The 18,152-nt window shown below is 35.2% G+C and overlaps 3 protein-coding genes, 1 long non-coding RNA gene, 1 other non-coding gene and 1 pseudogene across 7 annotated transcripts; 5 read left to right on the top strand and 1 right to left on the bottom strand.

Annotated features, from left to right (window-relative positions):
* The first annotated feature begins 976 nt into the window (after positions 1-976).
* Positions 977-2,009, top strand: LOC125575715 (methylsterol monooxygenase 1-2-like). The gene is made up of 4 exons (XM_048777062.1): positions 977-1,141; positions 1,428-1,589; positions 1,686-1,718; positions 1,890-2,009. The coding sequence occupies exons 1-4, from the start codon at positions 977-979 to the stop codon at positions 1,944-1,946; spliced, it is 417 nt and encodes a 138-aa protein (XP_048633019.1). The 3' UTR covers positions 1,947-2,009.
* Positions 2,010-2,267: 258 nt separating this feature from the next.
* TRNAK-CUU lies at positions 2,268-2,340 on the top strand. Its single transcript has one exon. It is a non-coding gene; the product is annotated as a tRNA-Lys (tRNA).
* Positions 2,341-3,145: 805 nt separating this feature from the next.
* Positions 3,146-5,825, top strand: LOC106440484 (annotated as a pseudogene).
* Positions 5,826-6,428: 603 nt separating this feature from the next.
* LOC106440483 (probable protein S-acyltransferase 13) lies at positions 6,429-8,607 on the top strand. Its single transcript, XM_048762680.1, has 7 exons — positions 6,429-6,775; positions 7,255-7,477; positions 7,571-7,662; positions 7,760-7,889; positions 7,991-8,076; positions 8,160-8,225; positions 8,355-8,607. The coding sequence occupies exons 1-7, from the start codon at positions 6,587-6,589 to the stop codon at positions 8,484-8,486; spliced, it is 918 nt and encodes a 305-aa protein (XP_048618637.1). The 5' UTR covers positions 6,429-6,586; the 3' UTR covers positions 8,487-8,607.
* Positions 8,608-8,884: 277 nt separating this feature from the next.
* On the top strand, positions 8,885-11,315 carry LOC111208247. 2 transcript variants are annotated; one of them, XM_048762679.1, is made up of 7 exons: positions 8,885-9,080; positions 9,670-10,101; positions 10,189-10,358; positions 10,432-10,512; positions 10,602-10,677; positions 10,772-10,849; positions 10,941-11,315. In XM_048762679.1, exons 2-7 carry the CDS (start codon positions 9,675-9,677, stop codon positions 11,069-11,071), a joined length of 963 nt encoding a protein of 320 aa, XP_048618636.1. In that variant the 5' UTR covers positions 8,885-9,080; positions 9,670-9,674; the 3' UTR covers positions 11,072-11,315. The 2 variants fall into 2 exon arrangements, with proteins under 2 accessions (XP_048618636.1, XP_048618635.1); XM_048762678.1 differs by having other exon boundaries at positions 9,670-10,358.
* Positions 11,316-16,770: 5,455 nt separating this feature from the next.
* On the bottom strand, positions 16,771-18,097 carry LOC106387487. 2 transcript variants are annotated; one of them, XR_007326129.1, is made up of 5 exons: positions 17,682-18,097; positions 17,496-17,603; positions 17,275-17,426; positions 17,120-17,186; positions 16,771-17,040 (listed from the first exon to the last, which is right to left on the bottom strand). It is a non-coding gene; the product is annotated as an uncharacterized LOC106387487 (long non-coding RNA). The 2 variants fall into 2 exon arrangements; XR_007326128.1 differs by lacking the exon at positions 17,120-17,186 and having other exon boundaries at positions 17,682-18,095.
* Positions 18,098-18,152: the final 55 nt, after the last annotated feature.

Raw genomic sequence — 18,152 nt, 5'->3', positions numbered from 1 at the left:
TAAAAAAAGAATCAAATTTAAAAATTAGTTATATATAATTTAATATATAAAAATTCACATTCAAATAAAAATGATAAATGTAATAAATTTAAATATATTATCCGCGCGTAGCGCGGAAAAAAGATCTAGTCAAACGTAAAAATACTTAAATCGGAAAGAAGATGTTGCTATAACTTTGTTGAATTAGCGACAAATAATAAAAATCTACCAGAATTTTAAAATCTTAACAATTCTACTATTTGACTGCATAAATAAGTTAGCTAATGTTTAAATTAATTAAAATTATTTTAAAATTTAATTGTGTTCCATTCCAATGATTCCATCTCATTCACGTACAATTTTTATCCTGAATGTATTACAACTAGATTCCATATGTTTCCACTTATTCCAAAATAATTTATGTAATGCAGTTTATTTTCTTTTCCATATAACTGGTAAATAAAATTTGAAATCTAAAGAAATAGGCTATTTCAAACCGTTTTATTCCAAAAAATGCTAATCTAGTTACACCCTATATCTTTTTTTTTTGAAACACAGAGAAATATACTGTATTACATCAAACTTTTGTCATATACTCCAAATGTATGATCCTAAAACATACATATTGAATAATTTTTTTTTCCTTTCCAAAATTATCATCCCAAGTATATTAAATTTATTTTTTACTAAAACCAGTAAGATACAATTAGTTATATATTTTTGATAAAACTAAAGTTTAAATTAATACCTGAAAATATCTTATATTAATGGATTTCGGTTTGATTATGTTCCACAAGTACATGTCAAGTGACATCACAGTTGTTCTAATAAAAAAGATCATGCCACGTCATCAGTCCAAATATTCGCCAGACCAGTTATATAACAGATAAAATCCAGCTTCTCTCTCAATCTGACGCCATCGCTGTCACCAAAAAAACGAGTGTCATCATCTAACAATGATCCCTTATGCAAGTATGCAACCATCGAAGAGGCGTCGATGGCGTTAGGCAGAAACCTCACGAGACTCGAGACAGTTTTGTTCGAATACTCCGCCTCAAAGTCAGATTACTACCGCTACTGCCACAACATTCTCTTCCTCTTCCTCATCTTCTCCCTCTCGTGTCCATCGATCTTTCGCGTCCGTTTCAGGCTGGTTCGATCGGTAAAAGATTCAGCCTAAGGTCAAGAACTCATTCTCCGACATGTTCCGTTGTTACAGAGACGTCATGAAGATATTTATCCTCGTCGTTGTCCCCTTACGTTTCTTATCCTTCGATCCAGGTAATAAAGTCTCGATCGTTGGCTGGTGGGTGGTTTTTTTATTGCATCGAGATTTGTCTGATGAATCTCGAACCTTATGGTTATGGATAGCTTTACGCCAAAATTGAAGCCATTGAAATGATAAGAATCTCTTCTTGTACAACGTTTGGAGTAATTGTATTATATGATGTTTACTTTGTAGATATGATTTTCCATGGACTCTGACAAAGTACATTCCATTCTACGGTGGAGCTGAGTATCATGATTACCATCATTACGTTGGAGGACAAAGCCAGAGTAACTTTGCTTCAGTTTTCACTTACTGCGATTACATCTATGGAACTGACAAAGTGAGTATATTGTAAAAGTGAGTATATTGTAATTTCACTTCTCCTTTCTAGTTAAAGCATTGACAATGTGGTTGTATCATTCTTACTTTCCATCAGGGTTACATAATACAAAAGAAGCTTCTTCAGCAGGTAAACTAAATACTTCCCAAACTGAGACTTGTACAACTAGCTTATGTCTTGTGATAACCATAAATGTAGTCTCTATGTCCTAGTTTAATGACATAATGATGAGATTTTTCTTAATGTTTTTTTTTGCATATACTCCTCCACTACTTAATGCTAATATCTTAAGAGTTGCAGATTAAGGAGGATTCCAAGAAGAGCAACAAGCAGAGTGGAGGAGAGAAATTGGATTAGTAAACCTGAAACTCCTCACATTGGTTCTGGTTTCTACAAGGTGATAAAAGTAGAAGCAGCTTATAGGTGATAAGGTACAATCTAATAAAGGGTACTTTAGTTTTTTTTTTTAATTCGCCTTTCTCCTTTTTTTTTCATTGTTTGACTTTGTATTTTGAATCCGTGATTTGAAACTCTAGTGTTATCCATAGATTTTAGCTGTAAAAGAGCATTCTTCATTTGGGTAAAGCAATGTTGATTTAGAACAGTTCAATAGAGTGAGATACTAAGATCAGTAAAGTGGTTAAGGCTATGTTAGTGTACACCAAGTTCCAATAAAAAGCCCGTCTAGCTCAGTTGGTAGAGCGCAAGGCTCTTAACCTTGTGGTCGTGGGTTCGAGCCCCACGGTGGGCGTTTGTTTTACAACATTACAAGAATCAGTAGGTTGTTTTTGTAGCATAAATTAAAATTACACACTTTTGTAACGGGTAAATAAAGCTACGTACTCTGTTGCAACGCATTGTATTCATCTCATCGTCAGTGACATCATCCATGATCCTAGCTCTTTTACTGTTTCTTCTTTGATTTTCCGTTCCATTACTTCATATGAGCGGCTTTGATTTTGGGTTACATAAATAAATTAAATTAAAAATGCCGAAACTAGCGAAGCATACATTTCACTAAAACTAGACTCAGCAAACTTCCAAACACTTATTACTAAAAATCATTACTGATTAGTTGATGATATTTCTAAGCATATGGAAAATTTGTGTCACTGCCTAAGAAAACGGTTCTTGTTGAAATTGCTGTTTGGTCTGAAGATCCTTTGTCCGAGCACTGTTGTTCAGAGACGAGAACAACAACTATTATGAGTGTAAGGAAAAAACTGAGGATGGTCGAGCGAAAAAAAGTAGAAACTATCGTTAAGACTCATTGTTTTGGAGATTATACGTGCTTTTTTTCCTTATGATCAGAAAGAACGAACAATAATTACATTTGCAAACTTCAACATTATTAATGACTTTGACTTATTGACTTAACGTGTTTGTGACCCCACTTGAATGTTTGGGAGCATCGCTGTTATCAGTTTGACGAGTTCAACACTAGAAATTATGGAGAGACACGGACAACTTGATTTTTATGTTTTAGCTTGTAAGAAACGGACAGAAGATGCGTGAATACTTTAAAGACAGAGATTTTGCTTTTGCTATTATCATCTTTCAAGTTTCAAGAAAAAAAAATGAAGCCGAGGAGTTTGATATCAATCCTCTGTTTTGTCCTCGTAACCTTTGGTGTTGATTCTGTTTCAGCACAATGTATGAACAGAGGGTATTTCACTCCTAACAGTACTTACGACGTAAACCGCCGTCTCATCCTCTCTTCTCTTCCTTCCAACGTCACAGCTCACGAGGGTTTCTTCTTCAGCGGTTCCATCGGCCAAGAACCTAACCGGGTCTACGCAATAGGGATGTGCCTCCCAGGATCAACTTCAGAGGACTGTTCTGCTTGTATCAACACCGGTTCTGATGGTTTGATAGAGGGTTGTGCTAACCAAACAGAAGCTTATTCATGGCCAGGTGAGCCCATACTTTGCCTTGTGCGCTACTCCAACACTTCTTTCTTAGGATCTGCAGATCTAGCCCCGTCTAGTTTTCAGGTAAACACTAGAGATGTCAATTCAAATCCAACAGAGTTCAGATCAATATGGGAAGGATTGATCGGACGTATGATTGATGCAGCCTCCACAGCAAAAAGCACAACATCTTCTAGTAATAACCATTACATAGCTGATGTAGCAAACTTGACATCTTTCAGTAAGATATACCCTTTGATGCAATGCACGCCAGATCTTTCCCCTGGTGACTGTGATTACTGTCTACGAGAAAGCGTAGGGAACTACAACTCATGCTGTGGTCAGAGGCAAGGAGTCCTTGTTATGCGGCCAAGCTGCCTTTTCAGGTGGGAGTTGTATCCATTCTTTAAGGCTTTTGATAATATTACGGTGGCTTCTCCTCCTCCTCCACCTCCTTTGGCTGTGACCACCCGCTGTTGATCAGGCCAGTACTATCCACAATGGTGAGTTTTCCAATTGAAAAGATTATGATTGTTAGAAGATATGAAATATAAATGATATTGTTTTTTTTGTTTGTGTTATGAGAAGATAGCAAAGGAATCTCAGTTGGAATTGTTGCGGCTATCACCATTCCAAATGTTACTGTTTTGATACTCATGCTTGTTGTAGGAACTTTTCTTTGGAGGAGGAGAAAATTATTCAACAGAACTGAAAATGAATGTTAGTTTCTAGTGTTTTAGCTCTTGTTTTTTCCTTTCATTATAAGTATATAATGACTCTTAGCCAAAAGGAGGTAACATGAACCATAACTTATACACCCTTTCTTTGCAGCTGTACTGATATTTCAGCTGCACATTCATCGCAATACAATTTTAAGACAATTGAAGCTGCAACAAACAAGTTTTCGAATAGTAATAAGCTCGGTGAAGGTGGATTCGGGGAGGTTTACAAAGTAATGATATATTTGTTTTTCATCTTTTCTAAGTTACTATAGGTTATGAACTAAGCAGCTATGTTTGTTTTCATTTAATGGTATTTGTAGGGTAAGCTTCCAAATGGAACTGAAGTGGCTGTGAAGCGGCTGTCAAAAACATCAGGACAAGGGATAAGAGAGTTCAAGAACGAGGCTGTTCTTGTGTGAAAACTTCAACACAGGAACCTGGTCAGGCTTCTTGGATTCTGTGTGGAAGGACATCTATGAGTTTGTCCCAAACAAAAGCCTTAACCATTTCATATTTGGTATGGTTGTACTTCCCTTCAATATCTTATCTTATATTTCAATGATTATTTTTTCAACTTTTAAACTGATTGATCATAAATGGAGATGAACAGGCACTGGAAATCAAAGTCAATTAGATTGGACTCGGCGATACAAGATCACCGAAGGGATTGCTCGAGGAATTCTTTATCTTCATGAAGATTCACAACTCACAATCATACACCGTGACCTTAAACCCATCAACGTTCTCTTAGATGTTAATATGAACCCCAAAATTTCAGATTTTGGTTTGTCAACCATCTTTGGAACAGAGCAAACTCGAGGAGATACCAACATAATTGCTGGGACCTTGTAATTTTCTGCTCATAATATCTGAAAACACAATAAGTTCGTTGAAACATGTTACTATGGCATATTAATACTAACTCGAGTTGTAAATATTTTTCAATGCTTACATGTCACCTGAGTATGCAATGCATGGACAATACTCCATGAAATCTGACGTTTACAGCTTTGGGGTCTTGAGATCATAAACGGCAAAAAAAAACAGTACTGTCTACCAGATGGATGAAACTAGTACTGCTGGAAACTTAGTCACTAATGTGAGCAAAAACACCTCAACTGTCAACCATTTAACATCTTTAAACATATGACAGAGTTCTTGATAAGTTCATTTGTGCTAGGCTTGGAGACTTTGGAGAAACCGGTCACCATTAGAGCTGGTGGATCCGACTATTGGAAGGAATTATCAGAGAAATGAAGTCACTAGATGCATCCACATTGCACTCTTATGCGTTCAAGACCAACCAGAAGACCGTCCAATGTTATCAACCATCATCTTGATGCTCACTAACACAATCACTTTACCAAAGCCTCGCCTACCAAGTTATTTCCGGCGAGTCTGGCACAAAAGGGACCATGCATCAGAGGGATTTGAATCAAGTCAACCTACAGGAAGATCTGTAGGTTGTTCTGTTAATGACGTGACGATTACTGAATTAAAGCCTCGTTGAAGATGTAAAATTTTTATGTGTTCAAGTATAAATGATAAAGTTGTAATTAATAGTGTTTTTCTTAGTTTGGTTGTGACTGAGAATATTCATGTAATTTCTATGCATTTGCTGGATTTACCAAACCCTAAGTCGTGCTTGACAAGGGTCTAATCACACCATATAACTTGGATGAATGCTACTTATCCACCATACGAAGCATTGTAGTAGATATCTTAATATCACTGATACAATTGATTAGAAAAAGTTGAACGAAGTATTAGGTTTCCTATAATGCTTATCTTTTGTTACGTTTTAAGATCGAACATGTGATGAATTCTTAAGATACAGTATAAAGGATGAAAAATGGAGAACGGAGACGTAAACAGTACGCAAAGACATAAATAAAAAGGAAATATCTATAAGTTTTAAATATATAGATTTTATACATGAAACATAGTTTCTGAAAATAATACGTGTATTTATCTTTCAAAAGAAATAATATATGTTCAAATCTAAAATAAATGCGAGAAAAAACAAATCAATTTGACAAAAAAATCTATATATTTTAAATCATACTGGATATTTGTAATTCGGATTCTAAAATTCACCTGCCTAATAGGTCAAAGTAAAATTTTAATTATTACTATTGTTCGCTTTGTTTTTTTATTTTTTTAAATTTAACCATTACGTGTTATTCTGATAGAAAAGAAAAAAAAAAGAAGGCAAATATGGTGGAGACAGGAAGTTGTTGTCGGAAAGGAAAAATATTGAATTTTGAGGTCGTGTTCCTCCCAAATTCACACGATCTTGTTCCTCAATTCAAAAAGGGTTTGCTTCAATTTCTCATTCCACCAAGAAAGCTCGGGTCTTTCAACCATGGCGTGGAACGTGTTCAAGTTCTGCACAGCACTTCGCGCCTTGGGTTCGATCATGATCCTATTCGTAATCGGGATCATCGGATTCACATACTACGCCCTTGTACTCGTGAATTACGGACCGTCTCTGCTACTCGGCGGTCTCGATTCGTTTATAGCTCTTCTCGTTTTAGCTCTGTTTCACTTCCTGGTTAGTCAAAAGTCTTGTCCTTTTTGATGGGACCTTCTAAGATCTTTGCACTTAGTAATCTTCTAATTATTACTCTTCGTGTTCTGTTTTGGCTAATCTTTGGTAGATGTTCGATACTACAATGATGAAGCTGAGGTTAACACTAGATAATCTAAGATTGGCCCTTTCTTTATAGTGTTTGTGTGGTCATAGGCGTTGGCTGTAGATTTGGTTAATTAGATTTGTAGCTGTTGAATTTCAAGTAGCACTATGGTCTCTGTTACTTCTTGTACTAGTACGCATTGCAATTGAATTAGCGAGCTTAGAAGTGGATATTAGAAGCCAATGAATGAAGCAATCAAATATTCATCTTTGTGGATTGGTTTAATGTGTAGAGAGTTACTGTGTTTCCTCTACTTTTGAAACTGTTTTGGTATATTGTAATAGACTATTCTACATTTCAACTCAGTGGTGATGATTGTTGTTGTTGTTGTGTGAAGCTTGTAATGGTACTGTGGAGTTATTTCTCTGTCGTTGTGACGGACCCTGGTGGTGTTCCACCTGGTTGGAGGCCGGAGTTAGACATAGAGAAAGGCGATGGAAACGAAGCAGCGATTGCAGAAGCAAGCCCACTTTCTGTTGGAGATTCCTCCTCTCATATTGTAAGGCATTGCAGAAAGTGCAATCAATATAAACCGCCTCGTTCTCACCACTGCTCAGTCTGTAAGTTTCTCCTCAATGCCTGATTCTTCAGTAATTCGAATCTATTTGTTTCTTTTAGTTAGTGAAAAATGGTTTCTTCTTGTGGGTTTTGAGGTGGAAGATGCATACTAAAGATGGACCATCACTGTGTTTGGGTTGTGAACTGTGTTGGAGCAAGGAATTACAAGTCTTTTCTCCTCTTCTTGGTATGTCTAGTAACATCTCTGCTAACGAATTCGTTGTTTGTGGTGGGCCTTACAGTAACAGTAACCTGAATAATGTTTCCATGATGTCAAAATGCAGTTTTACACATTTCTTGAGACAACGGTGGTTGCAGTATCACTGTTTCCAGCTTTCCTCGTATTCTTTACCGATGGAGATGATGAGATTACCGTATCACTAGGAAGCCTAGCAGCCACCTTTATTGCATTCAGTGGGTCCAGTATTGTTTATTTTTGTTTGTTTCAGAACACCGTAATGTTGTTACCAATATCGTTAGCTAATTTAGAATCTCCCCTTTTTCTTGGTATCCAGTATTGAACATAGCATTTGCGCTAAGTGTCCTAGGCTTCCTAATCATGCACATAATGCTAGTCGCTCGCAACACCACAACTATTGAGGTAAACACAAGTCATTTGCTATTAAGGTAATAATGGCAATAAACTTACTAAACCAGGGTAATACATTTTTTTTTTCATGGCAGGCATATGAGAAGTATACAACTCCTAACTCTCCTTATGACCTTGGTCGTAAGGCAAACTTCGAACAGGTTCTCTCTCCCACCTCAAAACTCATCCTTACTTGGTGCTAATAGAAGAAGTTTCCAGCTACTTAAGATGAAATCTTGGGACATAACCACAATTTTAAAAGTTTGTTTATTTTCTTTTGTATGAATCAGGTTTTTGGAAGGGATAAAATGTATTGGTTGGTGCCATTGTACACGGAAGAAGATATGAAGAGGTTGCCGACACTTGGAGGGTTAGACTTTAGGAGCAGGTTGGAGGAGTCGGAGCCGCTTCAGTCTCTATGACCTTGATTGAAACTACAAAACTTTTGGGAATGGGTCTGCTTTGTGTCTCGTCTGTATTAAAGATTAGTGTTTTTAATGGAATTTGATTTTTTTAGTGAAAATAAATTTCATAAGCTTTTTTTTAGCAGAGCCAACATGTATTTTTTTGTATTCTTATATTTTTAGAATTCATTTTTTTTTAAAGAGTTGACCATTAAAAATAAGAACCAAAACAAAAAATCCTGAAACAATTATTTATAGCAAATAATTTTCTCTACCTTAGATGCAATTTGATCAAAATGACAGTTTCTATAATAAAACAGAGCATATAAAGTAATAAAAATCCTTGTGAACAAATGAAAAAGTAATAAATATCCAAAACAGGCATTTTTAGTTTCAGAAATTAATAGAAAATCTAAGAATGACATGTTTAATTACAAAAATGGTGTTCGGGGGAGAAGCGTGTAAACCTCTCGAGAAGATTCTTTCATCGTCTTCCCCCACCCCGGAGAAAACTGCATAAAGGGTTCTAAGAAAATTCTCAACTTGGAACCGATAAAAAATTTCGTCTTTTCAAGTTTTAATATTTGCAGATTTGCTTGTTGTTGTTCAAAGGTATAACCTTTGATCTCTCTAACTTGAATTTTGCTGTTTTGATTTGGTTATGGTTAGGTTTTTTTTCGTTAAACCGATTTTGATTGCAATTGCTTTATAATCTTAAGAGTTTCTGAGCTGTTTAGCGATTATGTTCTTCGATTTTGATACATCACTCTGGTTTTGCTCTCCTTTAGATTGATTATGTTTGGTCATTTGGTTGGATTGGTTTACTGCTTGCTTATGATTGAGACGTGTGACTGGTAACCATCATATGAACAATAGGAACGGATAGGAAATGAATGAGTAGGAACAAAATTCTAGGAATGATGTTCCTTATCAAAATTAATGAGGAATTAATTTGTTTTATAATTTTCTACAAATAAAAGAATAAAGAGGAATGAAAAGGAAAATCTATTCCTCATGAATGGTAAAAAATTTAAAAAATATTAAAGAACATAGTGTTCCTCCTCGTTCATTTGATCACCAGTCACACTTTGTTTTGTTCTCAAAGTTGTTTTGTTAGTGTTTTTTTTATGACAAAACAGTTTCAGTTTTGATCTTGTGTCTGAAGATTGGCACTTTTCATATGAATTGTGTAATAAAATAGGGAAGATGCAAGGAGGTGGTAGAGATCCTTTCAACTCTGGTGGTCCTTTTGGTGGCCCTTTTGGTAGCCCTTTTGGCAGCCCTTTTGGTGGCCCTAACAACGGTTCACCGAATCTCATGTCTAACTTCTTCGGAGGAAGAGATCCGTTCGATGACCCTTTCTTCACCCAGCCTTTTGGTGCTGGCATGTTTCAGTCCAGCTTCTTTGGTCCCACCATGGATCCTTTCGCTGGAATGCGTCCTCCTCCTTCAGGTTTTATCGAGAATCATCACCAGCCACCACCACAGCAGAGAAGGTCTCATGGACCGATTATTGAAGAGATTGATTCAGACGATGAGGGTGAAGGGGATGGAGATAAAGAGAAGAAAGTAAGGCTAGGGAAACATGGCAGGTCAAGCAATGAGACTGAAACTGAAGACGCTAGAGCTGAAGGTGAAGATACCATTTTATCTTTTTTCTTCTTCTGGAGATTGTTTTGTTTCTTTGTAACTGACTGTGTGTTTATGTTTATATCTGCAGAGAGAAGGAACAGACAAATGCAAAACATGAATGTCAATGCTATGGTGAACAATGGGCAATGGCAGCCACAAACTAGTAGTTACAGTTTCCAGAGCTCCACTGTTACATACGGTGGTCATGACGGAAACTACTATACTTCATCCAAGACCAGAAGGACAGGAAGTGATGGGGTGAGTTGTAACTGTTAAACGCATTTAATTTATGTGTTCAACTACTAAAAAACTTGTCTGATTGTGTAAGCAGTTAACTCTTGAAGAAAGCAAAGAAGCTAATACTGCAACACGCGAAGCGGCGCACAGGATTTCAAGAGGCTTACATAACAAGGTAGCCTGAGGATGATGAATGCTCTTTCTCCTTTTTTGCTGATCAATGATTGAGCTCAATACAAGTGGTGTTCCTTCTTATGCTTGCAGGGCCACACAGTTGCGCGTAAACTTAACTCAGATGGTCGTGTTGATACAACGCAGACCTTGCACAATTTAAATGAAGGTAGAGTAACACTTTGTTGATGAGAGAGCCTTCAAATTAAGATAATTATGTAACCATTTCTTTTTTTCTTGCTTTCAATTGCAAAATTCTGCAGATGAGTTGGCTGATTTTGAACAGTCTTGGAGTGGAAATGCTAGAATGCACTTACCCGGTTCGTCTGGTTCCTTTGGCAGTAAGTAGTCAAATTACACCGTACATCTTTCTTTCTTTTTTGGTTCTTCTTACAATAAGAAAACCTGTCTTTTTTTTTGACATGGTTACAGGTGGTCTTGTAAACAGAGAGCAACCAATGTCGCTTCCTTCAACTGATCCAAGCTCTTCTTCACGTGCAAGAGCAGAGTCATCCGGAAGACCAAAGGCTGCAATGAATTTTAGAGGACATGGCAGAAACTAAATCTTAGGACTATCATGTCCTGTTAGTGAATGTAACCGAAGACTATATCATCTACTTAACTCAGGGTGCATCGATAATGTAGCCTGTATGATGACATATGACTTTGAGGCGCTTATGATAATGATATATGCATGTTTTTATTACATTAACCTGTTCTTAGCTGCTTGTAATCAAGTAATCAGATCAAGGCTTTTCTTGAGCCATAGACATATGCTCGATTATCTTAGTGCGATTCAGTTTTTGAGATGATGGCTTCAAGTCTACTAGACATGGCCATTTTATTGGAATCCAAAAATTCGAACAAGAACCTATTTGAAAACACTCTATGCCAAACCGAAACAAAAAAAATGATCTGGATAGATATGGATCCAAATAGATCTGGATCCGAATAAATCTAATACGTACAATAAGAATCGATTTAGGGTCTTTTAAAGTTTTAAAATGTGGATGTTGAAAATAATGAACAAAAAAACAGTTTTTTTTAGAATAGGCTTTCAAGACTCTAAAGATTTTTAAAGTCTAAAAGAATTGATTGACAATTCTTTACACAACCACAAAGGCTCAACAGTCCAAACAACAATCAGACCCTAAATGAGTTTAACATTAGAATGATTATGACATATAAGTGATAGTATTATTATCTTGCCAAAACTTACAACATACTGTGATCTCTCATATTGTTGGTAAAGCAATAAAGCATTACAATCAAACTATGTTTTTTTTACCCAAAAAAAGAGTAATTTCATGATTGTAAGAGAAATTATTGTGTTGACAAAAAAAAAAGTAAGAGAAATTATTGTAAGTTTTATTTTTGCAACTTTTTTTTTTGCAAATACTGCTTGTCTTTAGACATGTACTTGACTTGGCTATTTCATAAGTAGTGAAATGTTTTTAAAATAATAGTATTAAACTAAGAATACTAATTAACTATCCAATATACAATAACTTATTTGTTATTACTAGATGGTAATATCATAACTTATTTTTTATTTAGTAGAAGCAAAGTGATTTTGACACATGTATTCTCTACAACCATTTTCACTAAATAAATATGACATGACATGCTAGAAATGATGACATAGTTTATGGTTAAATATGACATGAACAATTACATTTAATGCTTAATTATATTTTTGGTAAATCTTTTAGAATAAGGTAGTAAAATTATACATCACCAGTAAAGTAAATCTATTCAAATATGACATTAAATAATATAATAATAGAAAATACGAATATCTAAAAATTTCAAAATATTATTTATTTCTATTTTCATAATTATACAATTTTATTACTAAAAAATATTTTCATTTTTTGCAGTTTTTCAAAAAATTAAAAAAAAAATTAATCTTAATATTATTAATTTCTTAATCTACAAATTTTAGAAATATTATTTAGTTTTACTTTCTGATAATTATACAACTATATATCAATTTTTTTTATTAATTTTATACAAGGTTATTTAATATATTTTATCCAAAAGAAATAGATAAAAAAATCTATTCTAAAATTATAATTTTGAATATATGTATCTATTCTTAAATATATTTTGTTTATATATCTTAATTTTATGTTCAATTAAATCAAATTTTATATTAAAATATTAGTAAAATAATAAAATCTAAAATAATAATATATAATTAAAAATAATAATTTGAATTTATAATTTTTATTACCGCACATGGTGGAAGAATATACCTAATTATAAAATATATACACAATAGAAATCTAAACGAGGTGAGGGAAATAGTGAATCTAAATAGAATAATGTATATTATTTATTTTTTTTGGTGTAAAATAATGTATAGTATTGAACCTAATTAATCTTTCGATTTTACGATCTATTAATACAAAATATATTCATTGGTTTTTGATGATGTTGAACATAATTAACATTTACCATCTATTAATTCAAAATCAAACCCCTTGGTTATATTCAATGAGTTAACAGCAACATTGTTGACATTCTTCTTTGGCTTGGCCTTACTCTAACTTCTACTCTCGGCCAGCTCCAACTTGCTCTGTTTCACTCTCTGTTTTTCGCTCTGTTTTTGTTCTTACCTCACTCATGCTTGTTACTTATGTTCTCTGGCTTATGTTTCATACTTGTGTTACAACTGAACATAAGCACACACACTCTCTTTACTCTCTCTCTCTCTCCCTCTCTCTCTTTTAAGTTTGTTGTTGTTCTTGTAGAGAGAAGAGAGTAAGCTTTAGTTGTCTACATTGTTAACCTTTTTTCATTACCTTTCTTCAAACACAAAAATACATACTTATAGTAGATTTCTCTACTAACTCCACTTACTTGCATCCACATCTAACCTATTATTTTAGGTCCTAGACTCTCTTACACAAGTCACATTACTCATACTTAGACTTAGTCTTACAAGTAAGGTTAACCAACTAACCTTACACATTCAACAACTCCTACTCATTCTTCCACTTACTTCAACTTAACTTAGTTACCTTACCAACTAACTAGTTACTCTTACTTTTCTTGTTGTGTAACTTCTAGTTACGTAACCCATTCATCTTTGACTTCCTGTTATCCATGTTGTCCACGTTGGTTGCTTCTACTTCTTCCTCCGTTTCTTGCCCTCCAAGCTTCTTCTTCTTTTTCTATTCCTTTGTAGCTTCTTCTAAGCTACTCTTGTTTGTTCTTCTCTTGTGTGGCAAGCTTCTTTTCTTCCACTTCTTCTTCTCTCTTGATTTAACCTTCTCTTTGTCTGTTTAATCAAAGGTTTAATTTCCAACACTCCCTCTTGAATCCTTTGTTTAAACTCTTCTTGTTCTTCTTGTGATTCTCCCTCTTGATATGAATCTCCAAGAGCTTCTTCTTCTTTTGCGAATTTTCTTTGTCACCTCCTTGACACATTTTCTTCGCAATCTTCTCTGTTCCCGTGAGCTTTCCTCACGTCTCCACCAGCTGCGTGTGCAACCAGCTCCTGCTCCCTCTTTGGTGAGATTCTTCCTGTTCACCTTGCTTCCTCCGTTTCTTAGGTAAGCAAGTCTTGTTCTCGGTTTTGCTTGAGCTTTTATAATTGCCTCATCCGAGATTTGCTCCTTCATTGGTTTGTTGTCTTCTTTGATCACCAACTTGTGCTATTTGTTTCTAAGAACGATCGTTGTCTTGTTCAACTTTGGTCTTCTTGGTTTCTCTTAACCTTCACCTCAGTTTTCTTTGCCTTAGTATGTTTCCAACTCCTTGAGCATCTCTTTCATCACCAAATTCTTTGCCTTCTTACCATAACCAATCTTGTTCATGTGAGCCTCTTGTGCTTCACATGTCTCTTGTTCTGAACCATCTCCTATTGTTCCTGTTTTTGTCGAGCCTTTAGCTCCATGTTCTTCTTCATCACTGTCACTGAAGCTTCTTCTTTACCAACTTGTGCCTTTAATTCTCCAAACCATCACCTCAGCTTTCTTTACCCTTGGACTCTTTGATTCTTTAAACTTTCACCTTGATTTGCTTCAGCCTCTTATTTCCCTCTTGGAGATAACTCTTTGTTGTTCTTTGCTTCAGCCTCTTATTTCTTCTCTTCGGCAACAAACTCAGCTAACATCAATTTCTTGTTTGATTGTAGGTACTGTCACGTTGCCGTATTCGTGGGATCTTCTTCGCCGACCTTCTTCTTTTCTTTTTCGGTCTCTCTTGACTGACCTTGTAACATCCCGATTTCTGGTATATGCGAAAAGACTTAAGAAAATTTATTTGGCTATCTATGTCACTAAAATTGACTTAACCTTTCCGTCATACAACCGTTTAAAACTCCAGAGTTAAGTGTGCTTGGACTAGAGTAGTGAAAGGATGGTGAACTATCAAGAAATGATTCGCGATACCGTGCGAGTGAAACTAAAACACGAAGAAAGGTCGGATTATGATTGCATGGTCAGTAAACAAGACTTTTGGACCTTGAAAAATCAACGCATGGAATGGAGCCCACAAGCCAAGTGAGTGGACGTGGGTGACCCATTAGCCGTGGGCGGTCGGAAAGTTATAGACCTCTTCTTCACGACCATGTACAGCTCTGATACCATATTGAACTTTTTCTCCTTCTTGGCTTGACCTCCACTCACTTACGGCCAGCCTCTCTTTCTCTTGTTCTCATTCAAGACTGTTTTCTTCAGCCTCTGTTTCCACTCTCAATATTTCTATTTCAATACTTGTTTATTCTCATCACATTTTCTTTGTGTGTTTAATCAAAGATTCAATTCCAACAAACATTCAGTATTTCTATGTACCAGATATTTATTATCCAAGGATTTTTTAACATGAAGTTCTCACTAATTACATTGACTAGAACTTTTCCCCGGGCTACGCCCAGGTTTTTGCCTATGATAGTGTTCCATGGATTTCTAGGTAAACAATTATTTTTCTTCTGTCTTGAGATCATGCAAAAGTTATAATATCCAAGGCTATGTTCACATGTCTGGGTTCTTTGTTAAAGTTAGGAACCATTTGAGAGATTCGCTAAGTATTTTGTTTCGCCTCCAATTTCGTTTTGTAAAAGTGAATAGTTTTATCAGTTTGTAATTTGCTTTAGTTATTTGTATTGAGAAGAGGAAAAAGACTTTTAAGGTTGTGTTTGTGATAAATGTTTGAGAAATGTAAAAATTTAGCAGACTATTCATGATTTTGTTATTGATCAAGGCTCATTTTTGTCCATGATGCAATATTTGCTCATAATATTTTAGGTTTGATTACATTAAAATATTTCAGTGTTATTTACTAAATCTAATAGGTTTTAAAAAATTAAAATTTTGTAAACAAAAACTATTAGTATATACGCCAACATTAAATCTTACTAAAAACTCATAGAAATTTTTTTATAAAGTTAACCAACTTAAGTGTATATATAATTAAGGGAAATTGGGTTTAATAACACCAAAAAAAACATAATTCACTATCTAATTAAAATCCTACCCTCTCTCCTCCATTCTCTTCCTATCTCTCTCTTCCCTCTCTAAAAATCTAATTTTCTCTTTTTTTGGTTATTTCACAAATAAGTCCTATAATTAAATTTCTTCCAGACTCAGACCTAAAAAAAAAAACTGCCCGCTTAACATAGGTTTATAAGTCAGAAATTGTTGTTAAACTTTAAACTTTGTAAATTTATATATTCACCTAAGATTACAGCATTTAAATTTTAAGGAAACTTTTGGAAACTTAGATTTTAATTTTTGTTTTACTCTTCTTTCTATGAGTAAAGTGGGTGTTTTATTTCAGTTTTATATTGTTTGTTATCTTTACATCATTAATTATATTGTAAGATTATATTTAGGAATATGGCTTGGACCAGCACTACATATCTCTCGAGCTTCTCTTCTGCTTGTCTAGTACTCTTATTGTAGAAACACATAATATTAGTCTCGAGATAAATAAACCTTCTGATCAAGCAAAACCATGTCTACAGCATAAACTCTCCCCCTTTCTTCATGTTGCCTAATTGGAAGGGGAAATATAGCTGACAATGGTTACACATCATCGTTGAGAAAAGTCGGGAACAACGGGACATCATCTTTGAGAAAAGTCGGCAACAACGGGACTGTATGTAATGTTATAAAAATGTCTAGATAATATCATACTATCGTTGAGAGTTATTGCAATAGATTGTTCAAATATGAGTAATAGATTAGATATCAAAAGATAAAAGCGGTTTAGTAGATTAGATTTTTGGTGGCAAAAAAAAAAATGTTAAGTATAACAAATAAAATCATTGTTTACAATTTTTAAAAATCAAAATTGTAAATCCAAACACAATGACAAAATCAGAGCACAAACAAAATTTTATGCCTGAAGTTTTTAGTACGTGTAAGTAAAGATAGGCAACAATGTCATGGGAGAGACCAAGGTAAGAATCAATATCAAAACTTCATACATATACTAAAAAGAGCCTTCTCTAGAAGATCTTATTGTTTGGCCTTAATCTTTTCCTTGCCGGGAAACTTCCTTTTGAGCATCTACAACTTCTCTGTAGAAGAAAGAAAAGACAGTATCTTGAAAAACGATAGGAAAAAAAAAACAAAACATAATGAGGATTTCAAACAAACCTGAACTCATCACTGATCTCTTTGCTTTACTCCTTCGTAAAAAGGCATTGGCTGCCTCAACAAATCTCTGTAGAATCATTGATAACTCAGTGAATTATAATGTTTCAGCGTTCAAAGTCAACTGCTTTTTGTAATAGAAGTGAGATGATTTTTACCTGTAGGAAACAAAGAGCAACACCTTCACGGAAACAACATCTTTTAGACCAATCAGGTTTTAGTTCTCTGCAGACGTTAGCATCATATAAGGCATGTTCAGCTTGCCCTAACCGCAACCAGCATAGGCTTCCGTTTCAGAAGAAGGTATGATCTGTGGGGTCAAATCCATAAAACGTTTTTATCTTGAAAACAAAAGCCACTCACCTAAAAAAACACTCACTTCATTCTTCTTGACTGTATCCCCTCTCTCTTCCAGGAGCCTAGTTGAACATCATCACATGTTCCTTTCCTCCTCGCAAGAGCTGTGCTGCTCCAATTTCTCCACCAGCTGTGATACGGAAACAACATGGATCAGAGAACTGAAACGCTAATTTAAAACCCTAAAACGTGGGTGTAAAGCTATTACTTTTTCCGGTGGGAAAAGTGACTTTGGACTATAATTCGAGATCCCACCAAGACCCGAGCATCCGTCATTCCCTCCAATCCTCTGTCTCTCTCGATGTTGACTCTAAGTTGTCACCAGGAACAAATGTTCTAGTGACATCTCATGTCAGAGAGAGTAAAGACACGGGTGTGTTATACGTTTTCCTACGCCTCTTTTTCTTATTTTTCCGACACACCTAAGGGTCCTGCATGATGAGGCAGAGCTTCGTGTCCGTGAGAGGTATTGGGGCCTCGTACTGGTTCCACTGCTTTGGTTGGCTCAGACTTTAGTGTGGGAAGTAGCCATGACATGAAAAGCCTTTGTGCCTGGAGGAACTATCTCCTCCTAACCTCTTTCATCGGATCATGAATGTGATGAGATTTTCCTCATGCTGCCGACACGAATCCAATAAACCGTAAATACCAAAACATAACTGGTAGAGAAAGTAAAGTA

Source organism: Brassica napus, chromosome A3, assembly GCF_020379485.1.
Source record: "Brassica napus cultivar Da-Ae chromosome A3, Da-Ae, whole genome shotgun sequence".
NCBI lineage: Eukaryota > Viridiplantae > Streptophyta > Magnoliopsida > Brassicales > Brassicaceae > Brassica > Brassica napus.
This window is presented reverse-complemented; position numbering and strand designations above follow the sequence as displayed.